The sequence below is a fragment of the Triticum urartu genome, chromosome 1 (genome assembly GCF_003073215.2).
Source record: "Triticum urartu cultivar G1812 chromosome 1, Tu2.1, whole genome shotgun sequence".
Classification (NCBI taxonomy): domain Eukaryota; kingdom Viridiplantae; phylum Streptophyta; class Magnoliopsida; order Poales; family Poaceae; genus Triticum; species Triticum urartu.
The window spans coordinates 135913374-135930754 of record NC_053022.1 but is presented as its reverse complement, the minus strand read 5'-3'; the positions used below and the strand labels follow the sequence as shown (position 1 = coordinate 135930754).

The following is a 17381-nucleotide window of genomic DNA, read 5'->3' as shown; positions in this document are numbered from 1 at the left end:
ATTTTTTGCACCCAAAGACTAAATTAGCGCCGGGGCCTCCCCAGGAGGCCGAAAAAATGGCTCGCGAGGGGCACAACGGCTGGAGATGCTCTCAGTGAGTTGGCGACCACAATTCGGCGTTTCCACCGCTGGCGCAACCCTCCGGCGGCGTAGGCATCCGGCATGGGGTCGTGCCTCCGATCCGCGCCCCTCGGCGCTCCGGCTTGGCAACAGGCCGCAGCAGCCGAGCGGCGCCGCCTTCGTTGATTATTGAAGAAAGAATACTCCGCCCTAAGTTATTTTGGCTTCCTAGATGAGATTTGTTCGCGGTGAATTCTGAGTTATTGAAGAACCAGCATCATGACTTCATGTGGCCTGCAGCGCTAAGTTCTTTTGGCTATCAGATTGCCCCGTGAGGATTAGTCAGATTGTTCTAGTTAATCTTAATGTTGTTCGCTTGTTTTTTTAGATTCAGTTGATTAACTGAATCCAGTTTAGTTCCCTGCTATTTACATTGCCTTTTCTTATTATTCTCTAGATCCTACAGTACTAATCTCATAGAATTAATCTTTTCCATGAGTAGTCTTGTACTTCCTCTGACCCGGGATATAAGATGTTATTACATCCAATACATCAGTACTAGCAAAATTACCTTGCATTGCAACGGGTGAAAAAAAAATACTCATATGTCTCTAGCCTGTAATACATAAATGGTGAAACATTTGGTGGTTAGTTAAGACATAACATGTAAAGACAAAGAAGCAAACGAAGTAAGCAGAGAATAATATCAATTATTCGAGATTCACGTTGGCGCGGAGCCTGGCACATCGCGTATTGTGTGTTCCTGTTTAATTAGACGAAGTGGCCGATTTAGTTTAAATCTCTCCTAGTGCCGTAGGTGTAGAGCCGACGTAACATGGGCTGTTTGAGTAGGCTAATCGAGGCTCCCTGTATTCTGGAAATAATAGGACTGTTTAGGGCCTCTTTGATTCTCAGGATTCTCAAAACGCAGGAATAGGAAAATACAAGTTTTAGAGTGGTTGGGCTTTTTTAGAACCGTTCGTTGATGTCGATCTAACGGCAGACAAATACGAAGTACTGGGTAGTACTCCGATGAAAGTACGCGAAAGTACTAAAACGAGTGGGGCCGGTACTCGTGACAAGGTGGGGACGCGTTTTAATCTAGGGGCAGTTTAGTCCTAGGAAAATTTGCACGCGCCGCCCCTCTCGTCGAATGCATAACCGCCGCCATGGTGCTACACATTCCACAATTACTCATCGGCGGCCATCTCCTCCCTCTCCTCCATGTCCACCGCAGTCATCTCCTCCTTCTTGCCGCTGCAACTTCGCTCCACTCAGGCAACCCCCCCCCCCCCCCTCTTCCACGGCAGATCGAGCTGATGGCCGGCGGCGAGAACACCGACTTCGTGCAGATCGCCGGCGGCGACCAGGTCAAGTTGGCCAGGTTGAGGGAGATCCGTTCTTGGTTTGACAACACAAGGCAGATGAGCTGGACGGCAATGGCCACTCTCAAGAATTTGACGAAGAAGGAGAGGGCAAAGCTTTTCCCCCAGCCCGCGCAACCGATTCAGAAGATCGAGATCCTCCTCTGGGCGATGGAGCAGGCCAATTCGTCCAGCGAGTGGACCAGGCGGAGGTGGTGGGCGTTCAGATCCAGGGTAGAGCATCCACTGGATCAGGAACCCACCGTGCACGAGGTGCCGTTGCAGATTGTGCAGCCTCCAACCGAGTCACCGGAGACTCCGAAGCGCAAGATGAGGAGGACAGTGGTCGCGACCTCGCTTCCCCGCCGTTCTCCACGCTTCCCTCGCCGCTCTCCTCGTCTGAACGGCGGCGGTAGCTATGTTTAGAGTAAGCTTCCCCACTCCTCATCTTCCTACTGCTCGTGCTTACATCGTGGTGATACTGATCATAATAGCTCAGAGAGGGAATGCTAGATGGCATTTTAATCTCAATGAATTGCATGAACATTTGAGTACATGGATTTGGAGGATGGATTATGATGTATGTGAACCCTAGGCATCATATGAACCCTAGGAAAAATTAGTAATGTAGTGGTAGACACTGAAATATTTCGGTACACACCGGTAGGCACTGAAATATTTCGGAACTGCCCTAGGCAAAATTTGTAATGTTGTAGTGGTGGACACTGAAATATTTCGGTACACACCGGTAGGCATTGAAATATTTCGGTACTGCCCTAGGCAAAATTTGTAATGTTGTAGTGGTAGACACTGAAATATTTCGGTACACACCGGTAGGCACTGAAATATTTCGTTACTACAATTTCAGTACACACCGATGCACACTGAATTATTTCACTACTGCAGTTTCAGTACACACCGGTACACACTGAAATATTTCAGTACTGCAAATTCTATACAAAGTTGGCATTTTGTCATTTATGTGTGAATTAATCCATGCATCATATGGCCTAACTTTGTACATGAGTTTGGGTCAATTTCATGTCTATTTATTGTTAAAATTATTGTCATGCCATGAAACACAAGACAAGTCACTGACCCAAGCTTGCAAAGATGCCATATCAATGTTGCTGATATGAAATATGCATGTTTTCACCTAGTCTTGTGTCTGAATTAAAACTGAGCATTTTTTCTTGATGGTATCCATGGATCTAGAACTCCTATGAATTTGCTCATGTTGGATGTTTTGTTCTCCATCATTTGTACTAGCATTCCGTGCGATTAGATGCCATGAAAAGACCCCTGGTGTCGTGGTTTTGTCACGGCAGATGTCCTAGAGAAAGGACTTAGTCGTGAGCCATCGCGACGGGTTAGCTTGAAGGGGTTAAAGCGGACACAAGGACGCAAGAGAGTTTATACTAGTTCGGCCCCTTCGATGAAGGTAAAAGCCTACGTCTAGTTGTGATGGAATTGATGGGTGTTTCGATGACTAGGGAGCAAACAAGCTTCGCCTATGTCTCGAGTTGTTGTCTGTTGTCCTTGAACCGCCGCCGGGTCGTCCCCTTATATACATGGGTGACGCCCGTCGGTTTACAGAGTCCCAACACCGGCTCATAGATGTGTCCGGTTTGGTCTCTACTTATTCCTAACTTACAATACAAGTTACATATTGACGCCGGTTTACGGCTACAGGCTCTCAACCGATTATGGGTCTTGAGCCCTCATCTACTTCATGGGCTTTAACATACTTAACTACTGATGAAGTTAACCCGGCCCAGATAGGCCGGTTTACGCCCAGTAGTAATATCCCCAACATTAGGCCCCAGATTGATTTGAACAGGTTCATGTCAATCCTTAGCAAAAACTTCATCTTCAACATCTTCTTGTAGTTTGGTGAACCGCCGTGATGTCATCTTCTCTGATTGCTGTAAACCGGCGTGACGTCATCTGTCATAAAGAAACTATCCATGATACCTTCTTGTTTAATAGATCTGCGATAATCGAGGCGACAGCTCTGTTTCCAAACTTGCGGCCCCTTGATTTTCGCGCCTGACCCATGTCCCTTGCTTTATAAATAGGACCGAAGGGTCATTTCTTTTTCCCCTTCGTGCCCTTCTGCTTCATCTTCCTCGCGTCGCCCAGCTTCGGAGCTCCGCCGCCGCCGTGACCTCTGCACCAACTTTGGCCGCTGCATCACCCTGAGCGTACCAGAGCACCGCGGCGACCTTCCGCTTCTTCCTCAGCTCCGGTAAGTCTTCTATCCTTTTCATCATAGATCTGTTCTAGGGTTTCCATGTTCTCTAGCGTTCATCGCTTGCTTCTTGTTCATATGATAGATCCTTAGACGAGTCTGTGAATCTTCGCTCTGTGTAGCAGTAGTTTTTATCCTCCGTTTTCACTTTCGCATATTAAGACCATAGATCTTATCCGTACCTTCGCTTATTGATTCGGCACTGCTCCTTTTGGGCCTTGAATATTTATCTCCTTTATAAACATGTTCCAGATCCAAAGCTGTAGTATAATCTTGTGAAATCTGTTTTTGTGTACTTACTCATCTGCAGTCTTGACTGTTCAATGCTTAGATCCAGGCGGTTTAACTTTGTAGAAAATTTGACAAACCGGTATATACCATTAGTCCCCTTGTTGAACCGCCAGATGTTGGTTGCTTCATGAAACTCCGGTTCAGATAGTTCTGTCTCCGGTTTAACAGTGCCCATACCAACGTACCTTGATCAAATGCATTTTTGAACCGGGATCTTCTACCTTGTAGATTCCATCATGGCCAAGCAAGTATATGAGTGCAATTGGGTTCCTTCTCGCGTCACAGAGGATCAACTGGACGATTTAGTCCTGATTGGCGCTTTAGGCAGCAAAGATACCATCCATTGGAGGGCTCCTGGCAAAGAATGCCCTCCCACACCTCGAGAAGGAGAGGTTGTTGTTTTCGTAGATCACTTAGCCCGGGGCTTTAAGCCGCCCGGTTCTAAATTTTACCGGGATGTTTTAGCCGATTTCCAACTCCATCCGCAAGACACTGGCCCCAACTCTGTTACAAATATGTGCCACTTCCAAGTGCTCTGTGAGGTGTTCTTTCAAGAGGAGCCCACAGTGGAATTGTTCAGAGATCTTTTCCATCTAAACCGCCGTACTGAGTTTACTGATGGCTCTAATACGGAGTTGGGTGGCATGGCGATTCAGAAAAGGAAAGAGGTCACATACCCTCACGCCAAGCTGCACAGTCACCCCAAGGAGTGGAATCAGACATGGTTCTACTGCAAAGACACCTCCCCTGCTGGTGAGAATCCCTTGCCTGGCTTTCGTCCGGAGCGGCTCAGCAATACACACCCTTTTCCTCAAAGATTGACTGCCCAGGAGAGAAGCAAATATGCTCCCCAGCTGTCAAAGCTCAGAGCCTTTATGGCCAACGGTTTAACAGGGGTTGATCTCGCTCGCTGTTGGATATCATGGAGCATACTGCCCCTTAGTCAGCGCTCCGGTTTGATGTGCGAGTATACTGAGTGTTGATGACCCACTGCGACATTCAAAACTCCAGCTCTCCGGTGAAGAAATCACAGAGGCTGTGCATAAGATACTGAATGAACCGGAACACGTCTGCGCTAGAACCGGCCTGCTTCCCTTCTGTGCCACCAACAAACCGCCAGCTGTAAGACTTTGATTTTTCTCTTTGCTGAATCTGTTATTGATATGTCTGGTCATTGTTTTTAATATCAGTGTCTGCATAATCAGGGCGATGATCCGTTTTGGAGCAAAAAACTGCCGCAGGAGAAACCAGAAAAACCAGAAACCGGAAAGAGCAACCCGGCAAAAGACTAAAGCTGTGAAGAAGACTGCCCACAGGAAAAGAACCACTGCATCTTCTAATCCGGCCCCTGATGATGAGGTGGATAATCCGGACTTTGAGGTAGAGCTTGACTCACTTGGTTTATTTTTCATGCGTCTTATTGATGATGATATTTGTCAGGATGATGCCGAAGCCAGCCACGCGGATGTTGCAGAGGTAATTATTCTCTCTTCCGATTCAGAAACTTTGCCTTCACAAAAAATCCGTCAGGCAAACCGGAAAGTTAAATTTTCTCATCCTCTTGCTTATTTGGATCCTAAACTTCTTATGAAGACCACAACACGAAGCTCGCCGCACACCTGCAGCGGCCAGGTAGTTACCTCCGCTGGTTTACCAAACAGTCGGTTCGGAAACGCCATTCCGAGGTCTCTAATTTGCTTGTAGTGCTTGTCCTAAAGCGGCTACTTTCGTCAACCTCTTAATCCATCTGACTCCGATTACCAGGTTACTTCCCACTCATCTTCTAGCGAGTCATCGGCTACTCAGCTCCCACCGCTTCAAAACGGTGGTTGGGTAAGCTATACTTATTGTGATGTTTGCAGTACATTGCCTTAGAACATATGCTGTATTTAATTTTGTTATTCTTCTCAGGGCCAAACCTAGGCCAAGAAAGAAGGCCGCCTGGACAAAGCGGCCGAAGAAGATGTCGTTCTTGAACCAGAAAGACACCCAATCTTGAAGCGGCTATTCCTGAGGATATTCCCAACGATCCACCGCAGCCAGATGATGATCTTATTGCTGAAGAGAGACCTACTGATACCTCAGGTCCTATCCATCAGCCCACAGGTTCCATCCCGGATTGAAAGCTCCACCGGTCCAGCAAAACCTACTGACAAGCCAACAGCTCCAGTGCAAACCGGCGGTACCAAGGATGATGAGGTTGTCATTACTGGCACTGGCCATACTGAGCCAAGCAATCCTGTCGCTTTATCCAAACATTCTGCCAAGGAAGAATTTTGCTTTTGGCAAAGGCAAGTGGAACGCTGATCTAACGACTTAACTGCTCTGAACGCCCAAGATATCCATTCCGGCTATCTGAACCGGCTGTATACCAGCCGTGACTACGAAGCCGGTCTGGTTAATATGATGAAAGATAAATATGAGGTAACTTCCATATGCTCCTTCCTGCTTGTATGCTTCCATTCTTGCTGAACTCTCCTAGCCCCCAAGGGCCGGTTTGGAATATTCTTTCAAACCAGGACTTAAATAATATAAATCTTGTTGCTTTGAAATTTGTTGATGTAGCCCCCAAGGGCCGGTTCAACTTTAGCGTAGTTAAGCCGGTACTTTAAGTAATTGAAACTGCCGCATCAGAATATATATGATCAAATAGCCATTAGCCCCCAAGTGCCAAGTTGAATACTTGTATTGAGCTTGGGACTTTGTAAACAATTGAAAGATACAGATCGAATATGCATTAGCCCCCAAGTGCTAAGTGCATAACTTGTTATGTGGTTGGTACTTGAATCCTTCTACCGATTTGTTGAAACATATATCTGTATGCCTGCAGGCGGAGCTGAAGACAAAAGAAAACCAACTCATCGATCTTCAAGAAAACCTGAAAACTCAACAGGCTGAAACCTCCAAAGCAAAAGAGGAATTGGCCAGTGCTTTAAGCGCCATGGAACAACTTAAGGAGACCTTCAAGAAGAAACGGGCGGATTGGGCCACTGAAAAGTCCGCTTTGATCAAACGAGCAGAGGATGCCGAGGCTGCACTAAAACCAGTGACGGATGAACTGACCAGCATAAAGCGGCACGTTCATGCCATGACCACTGCTATCTTTGGTAAGCCAGCTTGCCTTCTGAATTGGCTCTGCCTTCTTACAGAGTCACCGGTTTATTAACCCTTTATGGTATTTCAGGGACACGCATTGGTCACTTGGGGTCAGATGTGCGGAAGAAATTGAAAGCCTCCTATACATTGGTTGAACAATTGTATACTGGTGCCCAAGTGGATCATCGGTACCGCCGCGTCTCATAACAAACCAGCGCCCACTTTGATTCAAGATACTCTTGCTGAAACTGTCAGTGCTTCCTGTCCGGGTTGAAGAGCTGAAGAAATCTGCTGCTCGAACCGGTGCAATCAATGCCTTAATCCGGGCAAAGCCTAGGTGCCGGATTTTGATCCTATTGAAGCGGCTCAGGGCTATCCCAGCTTGAAGGAAGACGGGTCAGAATTTGGTGAAGCGGATTTGCGAGCAATAAACCGGGAGGTACGCGCTAGCTTGTCAACTGGCTGAGGAAGCAGACTTGTCTCATTATGAAGCCCAATATGATAGTCAGAACAAGCGAATAGCTGCACCAATCCATGAATCGGAAAATCTAATCCCTCCAATCCGTAAGCATACTTACGCTCCCGATATTGACCCGTCATTGCTGATCCATGATGAAGCTGTTTTTCAAGAATTAATGGGAATCGACTGGACAACTGTGGATTTCCAGCCACTGGGTAGAGAAACGGAAGCTGAAGCAGCGCAGGATGGTGATGGCCAAGCTTAAACCGGAAGCCGGTTTTTAAACTGCCTCTCCTTTGTGAAAAACAATTATGTTATTATGGGCACCATGTTGCCTTGTAATAGGCTAGCTGATACCTTTGATGTTGATATGCCTTCGTGCATAACTTGTTCTTCCTGTGGTAATGAATTTTCTAAAACACTTTCTGAAATAAGAAATTCGTCAAGTGCCACCGCGATTGTACCGTCAGGAATATGATGTCTGTATATATGAAATCAAAACATCCAAAACAAAATTTTTAAGTATATGATCAAATTTTTGAGATACATAATACCTGCCATCGTTGAGTGTGAAGTTGGCTTGGCCAACCTTGAAGCGGAGTTTTGCAAACCCACACTGTTGGAGGAAATAAGCCAGTCCTGTATATATATATGATGCTGGTTACCATGTAAACCGTGCCGGGTTATAATAAACACCGTGTTACTCCATAAGAGGATGTTAACAACAAGGATCAAACCGGACAAATAGTCTCCGGATTGACGTGAACTGTGTTCCGTCAATTGATTGGTTAAAAAACTTTGTCGGTTTAAAAAACACAATGAAAAAAACCCCCTTCAAAGAAAAGTGTGAAGCAAAAGCAATGACAAAAACGTTTGCCAAAAAGATTTATTTAAGCTGATCAAATGGTGTTACCATGGCCAAACACGACCAAGCTCCCGTTAGGTGTAACTATGGTTCTAGTCAGCCAGGTCCCCAATGAACTGTGGCATTTATGCGACCAAATGGCGTGGTCATGGTTCGGGTTCGACCAACCCCAAGTGATTGTGGCCTTGGCCGATCAAGAGGCATGATTGGTTCAGACATGACCAAGTCCCAAGTGATCTGGTGGCCTCTCGCCTATCAAGAGGCATGGTATTGGTTCGGACACGACCAATCCTCCAAGTGATATAACACGATGCTTTTAGCAAAGCGAACTCAAGGGGTAAACCGGAGGCCGCTTTAGAGCAACTCCGTGTAACCTCACATGATGTAAAGAACAGATACCTCGCTTTAGCTAAGGTTCCGGTTTATTATATTTAATCATAATATATACATTGTCGTAATATGTACATAAGTATAGCCAATGGCTCAGGTATAGTAAGGCTGAATATGACCTATATTCCACGGCCTGTTAGTCTCCTCCTCTGATGTACATGAGTCCCTATGCTCTCGAATATCGATCAGATAGTACGACCCATTATGCAGATTCTTGCTGACCATGAAAGGCCCCTCCCAAGGTGGGGATAGCTTATGCATATCAGTCTGATCTTGGATGAGTCGAAGCACCAAATCTCCTTCCTGAAAGGTTCTGGTTCTGACCCGGCGACTGTGATAACGACGAAGATCCTGCTGGTAAATCGCCGATCGGGCGGCTGCGATGTCACGCTCTTCATCCAACCGGTCCAAAGCATCTTGTCGTGCTGTCTCGTTGTCCGCTTCAATATAAGCCGTGACACGAGGTGAATCATGATGGATATCATTGGGGAGAACCGCCTCCGCTCCATAAACCATGAAGAACGGTGTGTATCCTATTGATCTGTTGGGTGTTGTATTGATGCTCCATAACACAGATGGTAATTCTTCTACCCAACAACCCGGCGTTCTCTGCAAAGGAACCATGAGCCGGGGCTTGATGCCTCTCAAGATCTCTTGATTAGCTCTTTCTGCTTGACCATTGGACTGTGGATGTGCCACTGATAAACATCGAGCCGGATGTGCTCCCGTTCGCAGAACTCCTTCATAGCAACCTTTGGACAAATTGGTACCATTATCTGTGATAATTACTGTGCGGAAAGCCAAACCGGAAAATCACCTTTTTGATGAACTGAACCGTCGTGGCCGCATCACACTTGCTAACAGGTTCTGCCTCCACCCACTTTGTAAACTTGTCAACCGCCACCAGGAGGTGGGTCTTCTTATCTTTGGACCTTTTGAAAGGCCCAACCATATCCAGCCCCCAAGTCGCAAACGGCCAAGTAATTGGAATCATTCTCAATTCTTGAGCCGGTACATGAGCACGCCTTGAAAACCTTTGGCAACCATCACATCGTCTGACCAGATCCTCCGCATCAGCATGAGCAGTTAACCAATAGAAGCCATGGCGAAACGCTTTAGCCACCAGAGACTTTGAACCGCGCAAAATTTCACGGCCTTCTTCAGGAGACACGCAACGTTGAAAAGCTCCTGATACACTGCAATGATGCAACTCACCGTTGATGATAGCCATGGACTGGATCGCCGGATTATCTGCCGGGCCAGAATCTCATCCTCTGGCAACTCGCCGTTCTTGTACGCCAGGTAAGGAAGCGTCCAATCCGGAATAACATGAAGAACTGCCACCAATTGAGCCTCCGGATCAGGAATAGCCAAATCCTCTTCACCAGGGATCTTGACCGACGGGTTGTGCAGCACATCCAGAAAAACATTGGGCGGACCGGTTTGCGCTGAGAGCCCAGCCGGCTTAAAGCGTCCGCCGCTTCATTTTTCCGCCGGTCCACGTGGTCCACCTGATAGCCTCTGAAATAACCTGCAACAATATCCACCTCACGACGATATGCTTCCATGAGTGGGTCCTTGGAGTCCCAAGTGCCAGACACCTGCTGAGCCACAAGGTCCGAGTCACCGAAGCACTTAACTCGACTTAGATTCATCTCCTTAGCCATCCGGAGACCATGGAGCAAGGCTTCATACTCAGCTGCATTGTTAGTACAAGGGAACATTAAACGGAGAACATAACAAAACTTATCACCTCGTGGGGAAGTTAATACGACTCCAGCCCCCGAGCCTTCCAACTGCCTAGATCCGTCAAAATGGATGGTCCAATACGTATGATCCGGCTTTTCTTCAGGTGCTTGCATTTCCGTCCAATCATTGATGAAATCAACAAGTGCTTGAGACTTAACCGCTGTCCGAGGCACATACTTCAAACCGTACGGCCCCAGCTCTATGGCCACTTTGCAATCGGCCAGGCTTCCCTTCATGATATCTCCCAAGAGCAGAACTGTACCGTAATTGAGTGCCCCTTGAAATATGTTTAAAGCTTCTGGCTTGCATAAACTCCATAACACCAGCTTCTGCCAATGCGGATACCTTTGCTTGACTCAATGAGCACCTCGCTGATATAATAGACGGGACGTTGAACGGATGCTCCTTGACCTGCTCTTTTTCGCTCCACCACAATAGCTACGCTGACCGCCGAACATAGCAGCAACATATAGCAGTAACGTTCCTTGTCAACGGAGCGCAAGCATAGGCGGATTGGCCAATTGCCCGCTTTAAGCCTCAAAATGCTTCATCAGCAGGCAGGAACTCCAGACTAAACTGATCCGTCTTTTTCAACATCTGATACAAAGGATGGCCTTCTCACAGGCGACCTGATAAACCGGCTTAGCGCAAAATTCGGCCTGCCAGGCTTGAACATCGTTGATACACTTCGGTTTAGCCAGGGAGGTGATAGCCGTGATTTTCTTCGGATTAGCCTCAATTCCCCTGTTGGACACTAGAAAACCCAATAGCTTGCCCGCCGGTACACCAAAGACACACTTGTCCGGATTAAGCATCATCTTGTATGTTCTCAGGTTATCAAAGGTTTCCTCAAATCATCAATCAGAGTCTCCTTCTCCCTGGATTTAACCACGATATCATCCACGTAAGCATGTATATTACGGCCAATCTGCTTGTGAAGACAATTTTGTACACTCCGTTGGTAAGTTGCCTGGGCACTCTTGGGCCCGAAGGGCATAGACACATAGCAGAAGGCTCCAAAGGGAGTTATAAATGCTGTCTTCTCCTGATCCTTAACTGCCATTTTGATCTGATGATAGCCAGAATACGCATCCAAAAAACTTAAACGCTCACAACCCGCCGTGGCATCAATAATTTGATTAATACAGGGGGAGGGCAAAAGGATCTGCTGGACAAGCTTTATTAAGATCTTGTAATCCACACACATGCGCCAGGTGCCGTTTTTCTTGAGGACCACACCGGATTGGCAAGCCACTCGGGGTAAAAACTTCAACAATAAAGCCAGCTGCTAAGAGCCTGGCTACCTCTTCTCCAATCGCCTTGCGTCTTTCTTCGTTAAACCGACGAGGAACTGTTTCACCGGTTTATATTTAGGATCCACATTAAGTGTGTGCACAGCGAGTTGCCTCGGTACACCTGGCATGTCGGAGGGCTTCCATGCAAAAATGTCCCGATTCTCACGGATGAACTCGATGAGCGCGCTTTCCTATTTCGGATCCAAGTTGGCACTGATGCTGAACTGCTTGGACGAATCGCCAGGTACGAAGTCAACAAGCTTAGTTTCTGCTGCCGATTTGAACTTCAGGGCCGGATCATGCTCCGTAGTTGGCTTCTTTAATGGAGTCATGTCCGCCGGATCAACATTGTCTTTATAGTACTTCAACTCCTCGGTGGCACAAACCGACTCTGCATAAGCCCATCTCCTTCCTCGCATTCCAAAGATTTGCGGCTTCCGTGAACCGTTATTGTCCCCTTTGAGCCGCATCTGAGCTGCAAATACACATAACAGGGCCAAGCCATAAACTGGCGTATGCCGGTCGCCCAAACAGGGCATGATATGGACTTTGGATTTTCACCACTTCAAACGTCATGTCTCCGACCTGGAATCATGATCATCCCCAAAGGCCACTTTGAGAGCTATCTTACCAACGGGATATGCTGATCTCAGGCACTACACCGTGGAATACTGTATTAGATGGTTTGAGATTCTTATCTGTTAGTCCCATACGACGGAAGGTCTCATAGTACAGGATGTTAATGCTGCTCCCTCCATCCATGAGCACCTTGGTGAACTTATAACCTCCCACCTGAGGCGCCACCACCAGAGCCAACTGACCCGGATTATCGACCTGGGGTGGTGATCCTCTCTGCTCCATATGACTTGGCTGTTCAGACCAACATAGATAACGGGGTATGGCCGGTTCAACAGACTTGACTGCCCGCCTCTGAACCTTCCGGTCTCGCTTGTCCAAGCTAGTGGTAAAGACATGGTACTGCCCACTACTCAACTGCTTTGGGTTGCTCTAGTAACCTGACTGTTGCTGCTGTTGGTTGTAACCACCCTGGTTGTTCTGACTATTTTGACCATTATGTCCGCCCGGATTACCATTAAATCCTGAACCGGAACTTCCTCCACTGTAACCCGGCCCGGACCCTGAGCCACCGCCAGATCCGTGGTCATACCGGAAATTATTAGAATTCTTGAACTCCTGCATAATAAAGCAATCCTTTCCAAAGGTGGTTTGCTGGCTCCTCCTTCGTCCCATGTCTTGGACAGGGCTGGCTTAGCAGATAGTTTAGGCGGTTTGGGTTAGGGTTGGGTGCTCCACTACGATTTTTCGGCCTACCCTTGCGTCGCTGGCCATTGTCCCGTGCGTTAGTATTAGCCACAAAATCCATGTTACCATCCGCTTTACAATTGCCTCCTCCGCCATTGCCTACCCAGTGATGCTGCTGACCTTTGGAGCTGCTGTTCTTCTTCCCTTTCCATGTCTTGTCATCATCAGATTCGGGATCCTTGGTACTATCAGAATCAGCGAATTTCACCAAAGCGGCCATGAGGGTCCCCATGTCGGTGCAATGACGCTTCATCCGTCCCAATTTCAACTTCAGGGGCCCAAACCGGCAGTTGCCTTCTAGGGTTAATACTGCGGTGTCAGCGTTGATGCGGTCTGAGGAGTGCAACACTTGTGAAACCCGGCGCACCCAATGAGTCGTTGATTCTCCTTCCTCCTGGACGCATGCAGCTAAGTCCACTATCGACATAGGCTGTTTACAGGTATCCTTGAAATTGCTGATAAACCGGGCTCGTAATTGGGCCCATGAACTGATAGAATTAGCTGGCAAACTTTTTAACCAAGTACGGGCCATTCCTTCAAGCATCATGGTGAAGTATTTCGCACACGCCGTGTCATCCACATCAAGCATCTCCATGGCCATCTCATAGCTCTCCACCCATGTCTCTGGAGGTTGATCCGCCGTGTAATTTGGTACCTTGCGCGGGCCTTTGAAATCCTTGGGCAGGTGCACGTTGCGTAAAGCGGGGATAAGGCAAGGCACCCCCAAAGAACTAGAAGTAACACCAGGTTCGATCGAGATGGTTGGACGAACCGGCGTGAGCTGCCGAGCCTGATGCTGTGCGGCTAACTCGGCCTCCCTGCTCGCTCGGGCCCGGTTCACCACTTCCTGAGTGTCATCAGCACCACCCATCGGGTTGTTGCCACGGGGTGCTCCACGTCGTTCATTACTCGACACTGCTGGTTCATCCATATGTCTGCTATAGCTCCGGCTTGGACGGGGGGTCGAGTGGATCCGGTCGCGGCTGTACGAGTACGCTTCCTGTTGGGCCAAAGCTGTCCTCAGAAGTTTCTTGACCCGTCACGTCTCTACTGCCTGCGGCGAGTCACCTTCAATTGGAATGGCCTCCAGCCGTGCAGCAGCGGCAACAAGATTGTCCATTGGGTTGGAGTAGTGACCCGGAGGTGTTAAAGCATCCTGAGGTATAACGGTGTTTTGATGAGGCGGGTCCATCTGACGAGGCTGAACCAGTGCACCGGTCCCAGGGGCTTCTGCCCGGTTCCCCTCCAGCGGATTGCCGGCTCTTGGTCCTGGAGTGTTGAAAATATCTCTGGCCTCGAAGACCGGAGGTAAGCGGGATCGGTGCTTCCTCCTCATGACTTCATGCGACGCGCTCTGGTCCAACATAAGCCTGTAGGCCTGTGCATCTAAAGGGCCCGCTCTGCGGCCATCCTGGTGTCCTCAGCCGCTAGATCCGTCTTGGCCTGGGTGATTTGTTCCTTTACCTTTGCAATCTCCGTGTTGTGAACGTCCTGATCTGGCGGATTAACTTCCGCCATAAGCACAGCCAACGCATCAAATAGTTCTGATAGAACCTGAGCCGGCGGGCGCACAGGGCCTCCTCCCCGGCAGCCATCGCCGCTGCTGAACCGGAGATCGTTGCCGCGACTGTCGAAGAATGAAGCGCTGCTTGTGTTCCGGTCATGAATATTCCAACCCGGTTGGGCATATCAGAGGGGTCCAGAATACTGTCGCCATCGGAACAGCTCTCAATCCGGCCATCTTGTAGCTGATAAGAGATTCGGTTTCTCCGGTTGAAGATTCGTCACCGGAACAACGACGGTCGCGTCGCGAAATTCCGATCCGTCCTCATAACTCCCTCCATGGATCACTCCCACGAAGGCACGCTTCATGGCCGGTTTAAATCGGGCGTATCGCGCACGCTAAGCCATCTCGACGAGGTTGGTGCAGATGTCCGGCTCAGGGCCTGGTTCGCTGATCTTGCCAATGAAAACGTGAATGCTACCAAAGGGGACCCGATACCCGTACTCAATTGAGCCGGCCTCGGGGCCCCAGCCTGCGTCGTCGATGTAGAGCTTGCCGCGACGACTCTTAGTCATCCGACCTACAGCGTAGCCCTTGAGTCCTTCAAAGCGGCCCTCCAAGAACCGGAAACCATCGTGCGATAGCCCCATGGTGGGCGCCAACAGTCGTGGTTTTTTCACGGCAGATGTCCTAGAGAAAGGACTTAGTCGTGGAGCCATCGCGACGGGTTAGCTTGAAGGGGTTAAAGCGGACACAAGGACGCAAGAGAGTTTATACTAGTTCGGCCCCTTCGATGAAGGTAAAAGCCTACGTCTAGTTGTGATGGAATTGATGGGTGTTTCGATGACTAGGGAGCAAACAAGCTTCGCCTATGTCTCGAGTTGTTGTCTGTTGTCCTTGAACCGCCGCCGGGTCGTCCCCTTATATACATGGGTGACGCCCATCGGTTTACAGAGTCCCAACACCGGCTCATAGATGTGTCCGGTTTGGTCTCTATTTATTCCTAACTTATGATACAAGTTACATATTGACGCCGGTTTACGGCTACAGGCTCTCAACCGATTACGGGTCTTGAGCCCTCATCTACCTTCATGGGCTTTAACATACTTAACTACTGATGAAGTTAACCCGGCCCAAATAGGCCGGTTTACGCCCAGTAGTAATATCCCCAACACCTGGCATATTTATTTTCTTGCCTCCAACATCACATGTGTATTTTGCAGGAAAAAACCTGGAGTTCACCAGGCTGGCTGAAGTTGTGAGGCTGGGAGGCTGATGGTGCTGCGACTGGCTGATCCTTCTTCTTTCAATTTTTGTTCGTCATTTCTCAAGCCGTTGGACCAGGGCTACTTCCCTATGTGCTATTATTGTATTAAGTAGTTCCTTCGAATTTGTAGTATTAGTTAGTTTGAATGTGGAAGTACCTTAATTTTTAGGAACGAAATGTTGCTATGTATGACCAAGGGTTTCATACCTTAATCTTTGGATAATTAATTATGTGAATTGTTGGATGTGGCGCACAACAAAACGCCTCTACCATTGATACTAGTTCAACATGTCGGTCCAATTAGAGACCAGCCACTTGAAGGAAATATGCCCTAGAGCAATAAATAAAGTTATTATTTTATTTCCTTATATTCATGATAATGTTTATTGTTTCATGCTAGAATTGTATTATCCGGAAACATAATACTTGTGTGAATTACATAGACACACTAAACGTCACTAGTGCCTCTACTTGACTAGCTCGTTAATCAAAGATATGTTATGTTTCCTACCATAGACATAGTTGTCATTTATTAACGAGATCAAATTATTAGGAGAAATAATGTGATTGACATGACCCATTCATTAGCTTAGCACCCGATCGTTTAGTATGTTGCTATTGCGTTTCTTCATGACTTATACATGTTCCTATGACTATGAGATTATGCAACTCCCGTTTGCCGGAGGAACACTTTGTGTGCTACCAAACGTCACAACGTAACTGGGTGATTATAAAGGAGCTCTACAGGTGTCTCCAAAGGTACATGTTGGGTTGGCGTATTTCGAGATTAGGATTTGTCACTCCGATTGTCGGAGAGGTATCTCTGGGCCCTCTCGGTAATGCACATCACATAAGCCTTGCAAGCATTGCAACTAATGAGTTAGTTGTGAGATGATGTATTACGGAACGAGTAAAGAGACTTGCCAGTAACGAGATTGAACTAGGTATTGAGATACCGACGATCGAATCTCGGGCAAGTAACATACGATGACAAAGGGAACAACGTATGTTGTTATGCGGTCTGACCGATAAAAGATCTTCGTAGAATATGTGGGAGCCAATATGAGCATCCAGGTTCCGCTATTGGTTATTGACCGGAGACATGTCTCGGTCATATCTACATTGTTCTCGAACCCGTAGGGTCCGCATGCTTAACGTTACGATGATAGTTTCATTATGAGTTTATATATTTTGATGTACCGAAGTTGTTTCGGAGTCCCGGATGTGATCACAGACATGACGAGGAGTCTCGAAATGGTCGAGACATAAAGATTGATATATTGGAAGCCTATGTTTGGACATCGGAAGTGTTCGGGTGAAATCGGCATTTTACCGGAGTACTAGGAGGTTACCGGAACCCCCCGGTAACTTAATGGGCCTTAATGGGCCTAGTGGAGAAAGAGGAGAGGAGGCCTAGGGGCTGCCGCGCGCCCCTCCCCCCCAGACCGAATTGGACAAGGAGGGGG

General features: G+C 47.8%; 1 protein-coding gene across 1 annotated transcript; it reads left to right on the top strand.

The window, feature by feature from the left end:
- The first annotated feature begins 1005 nt into the window (after positions 1 to 1005).
- LOC125518647 lies at positions 1006 to 15932 on the top strand. The gene is made up of 2 exons (XM_048683499.1): positions 1006 to 1851; positions 15872 to 15932. The coding sequence occupies exon 1, from the start codon at positions 1230 to 1232 to the stop codon at positions 1848 to 1850; it is 621 nt and encodes a 206-aa protein (XP_048539456.1). The 5' UTR covers positions 1006 to 1229; the 3' UTR covers position 1851; positions 15872 to 15932.
- Positions 15933 to 17381: the final 1449 nt, after the last annotated feature.

Bases quoted from the DNA above. Each gene is read 5' to 3' on its own strand.
- LOC125518647 (XM_048683499.1), top strand. From the start codon at position 1,230: ATGGTGCTACACATTCCACAATTACTCATCGGCGGCCATCTCCTCCCT.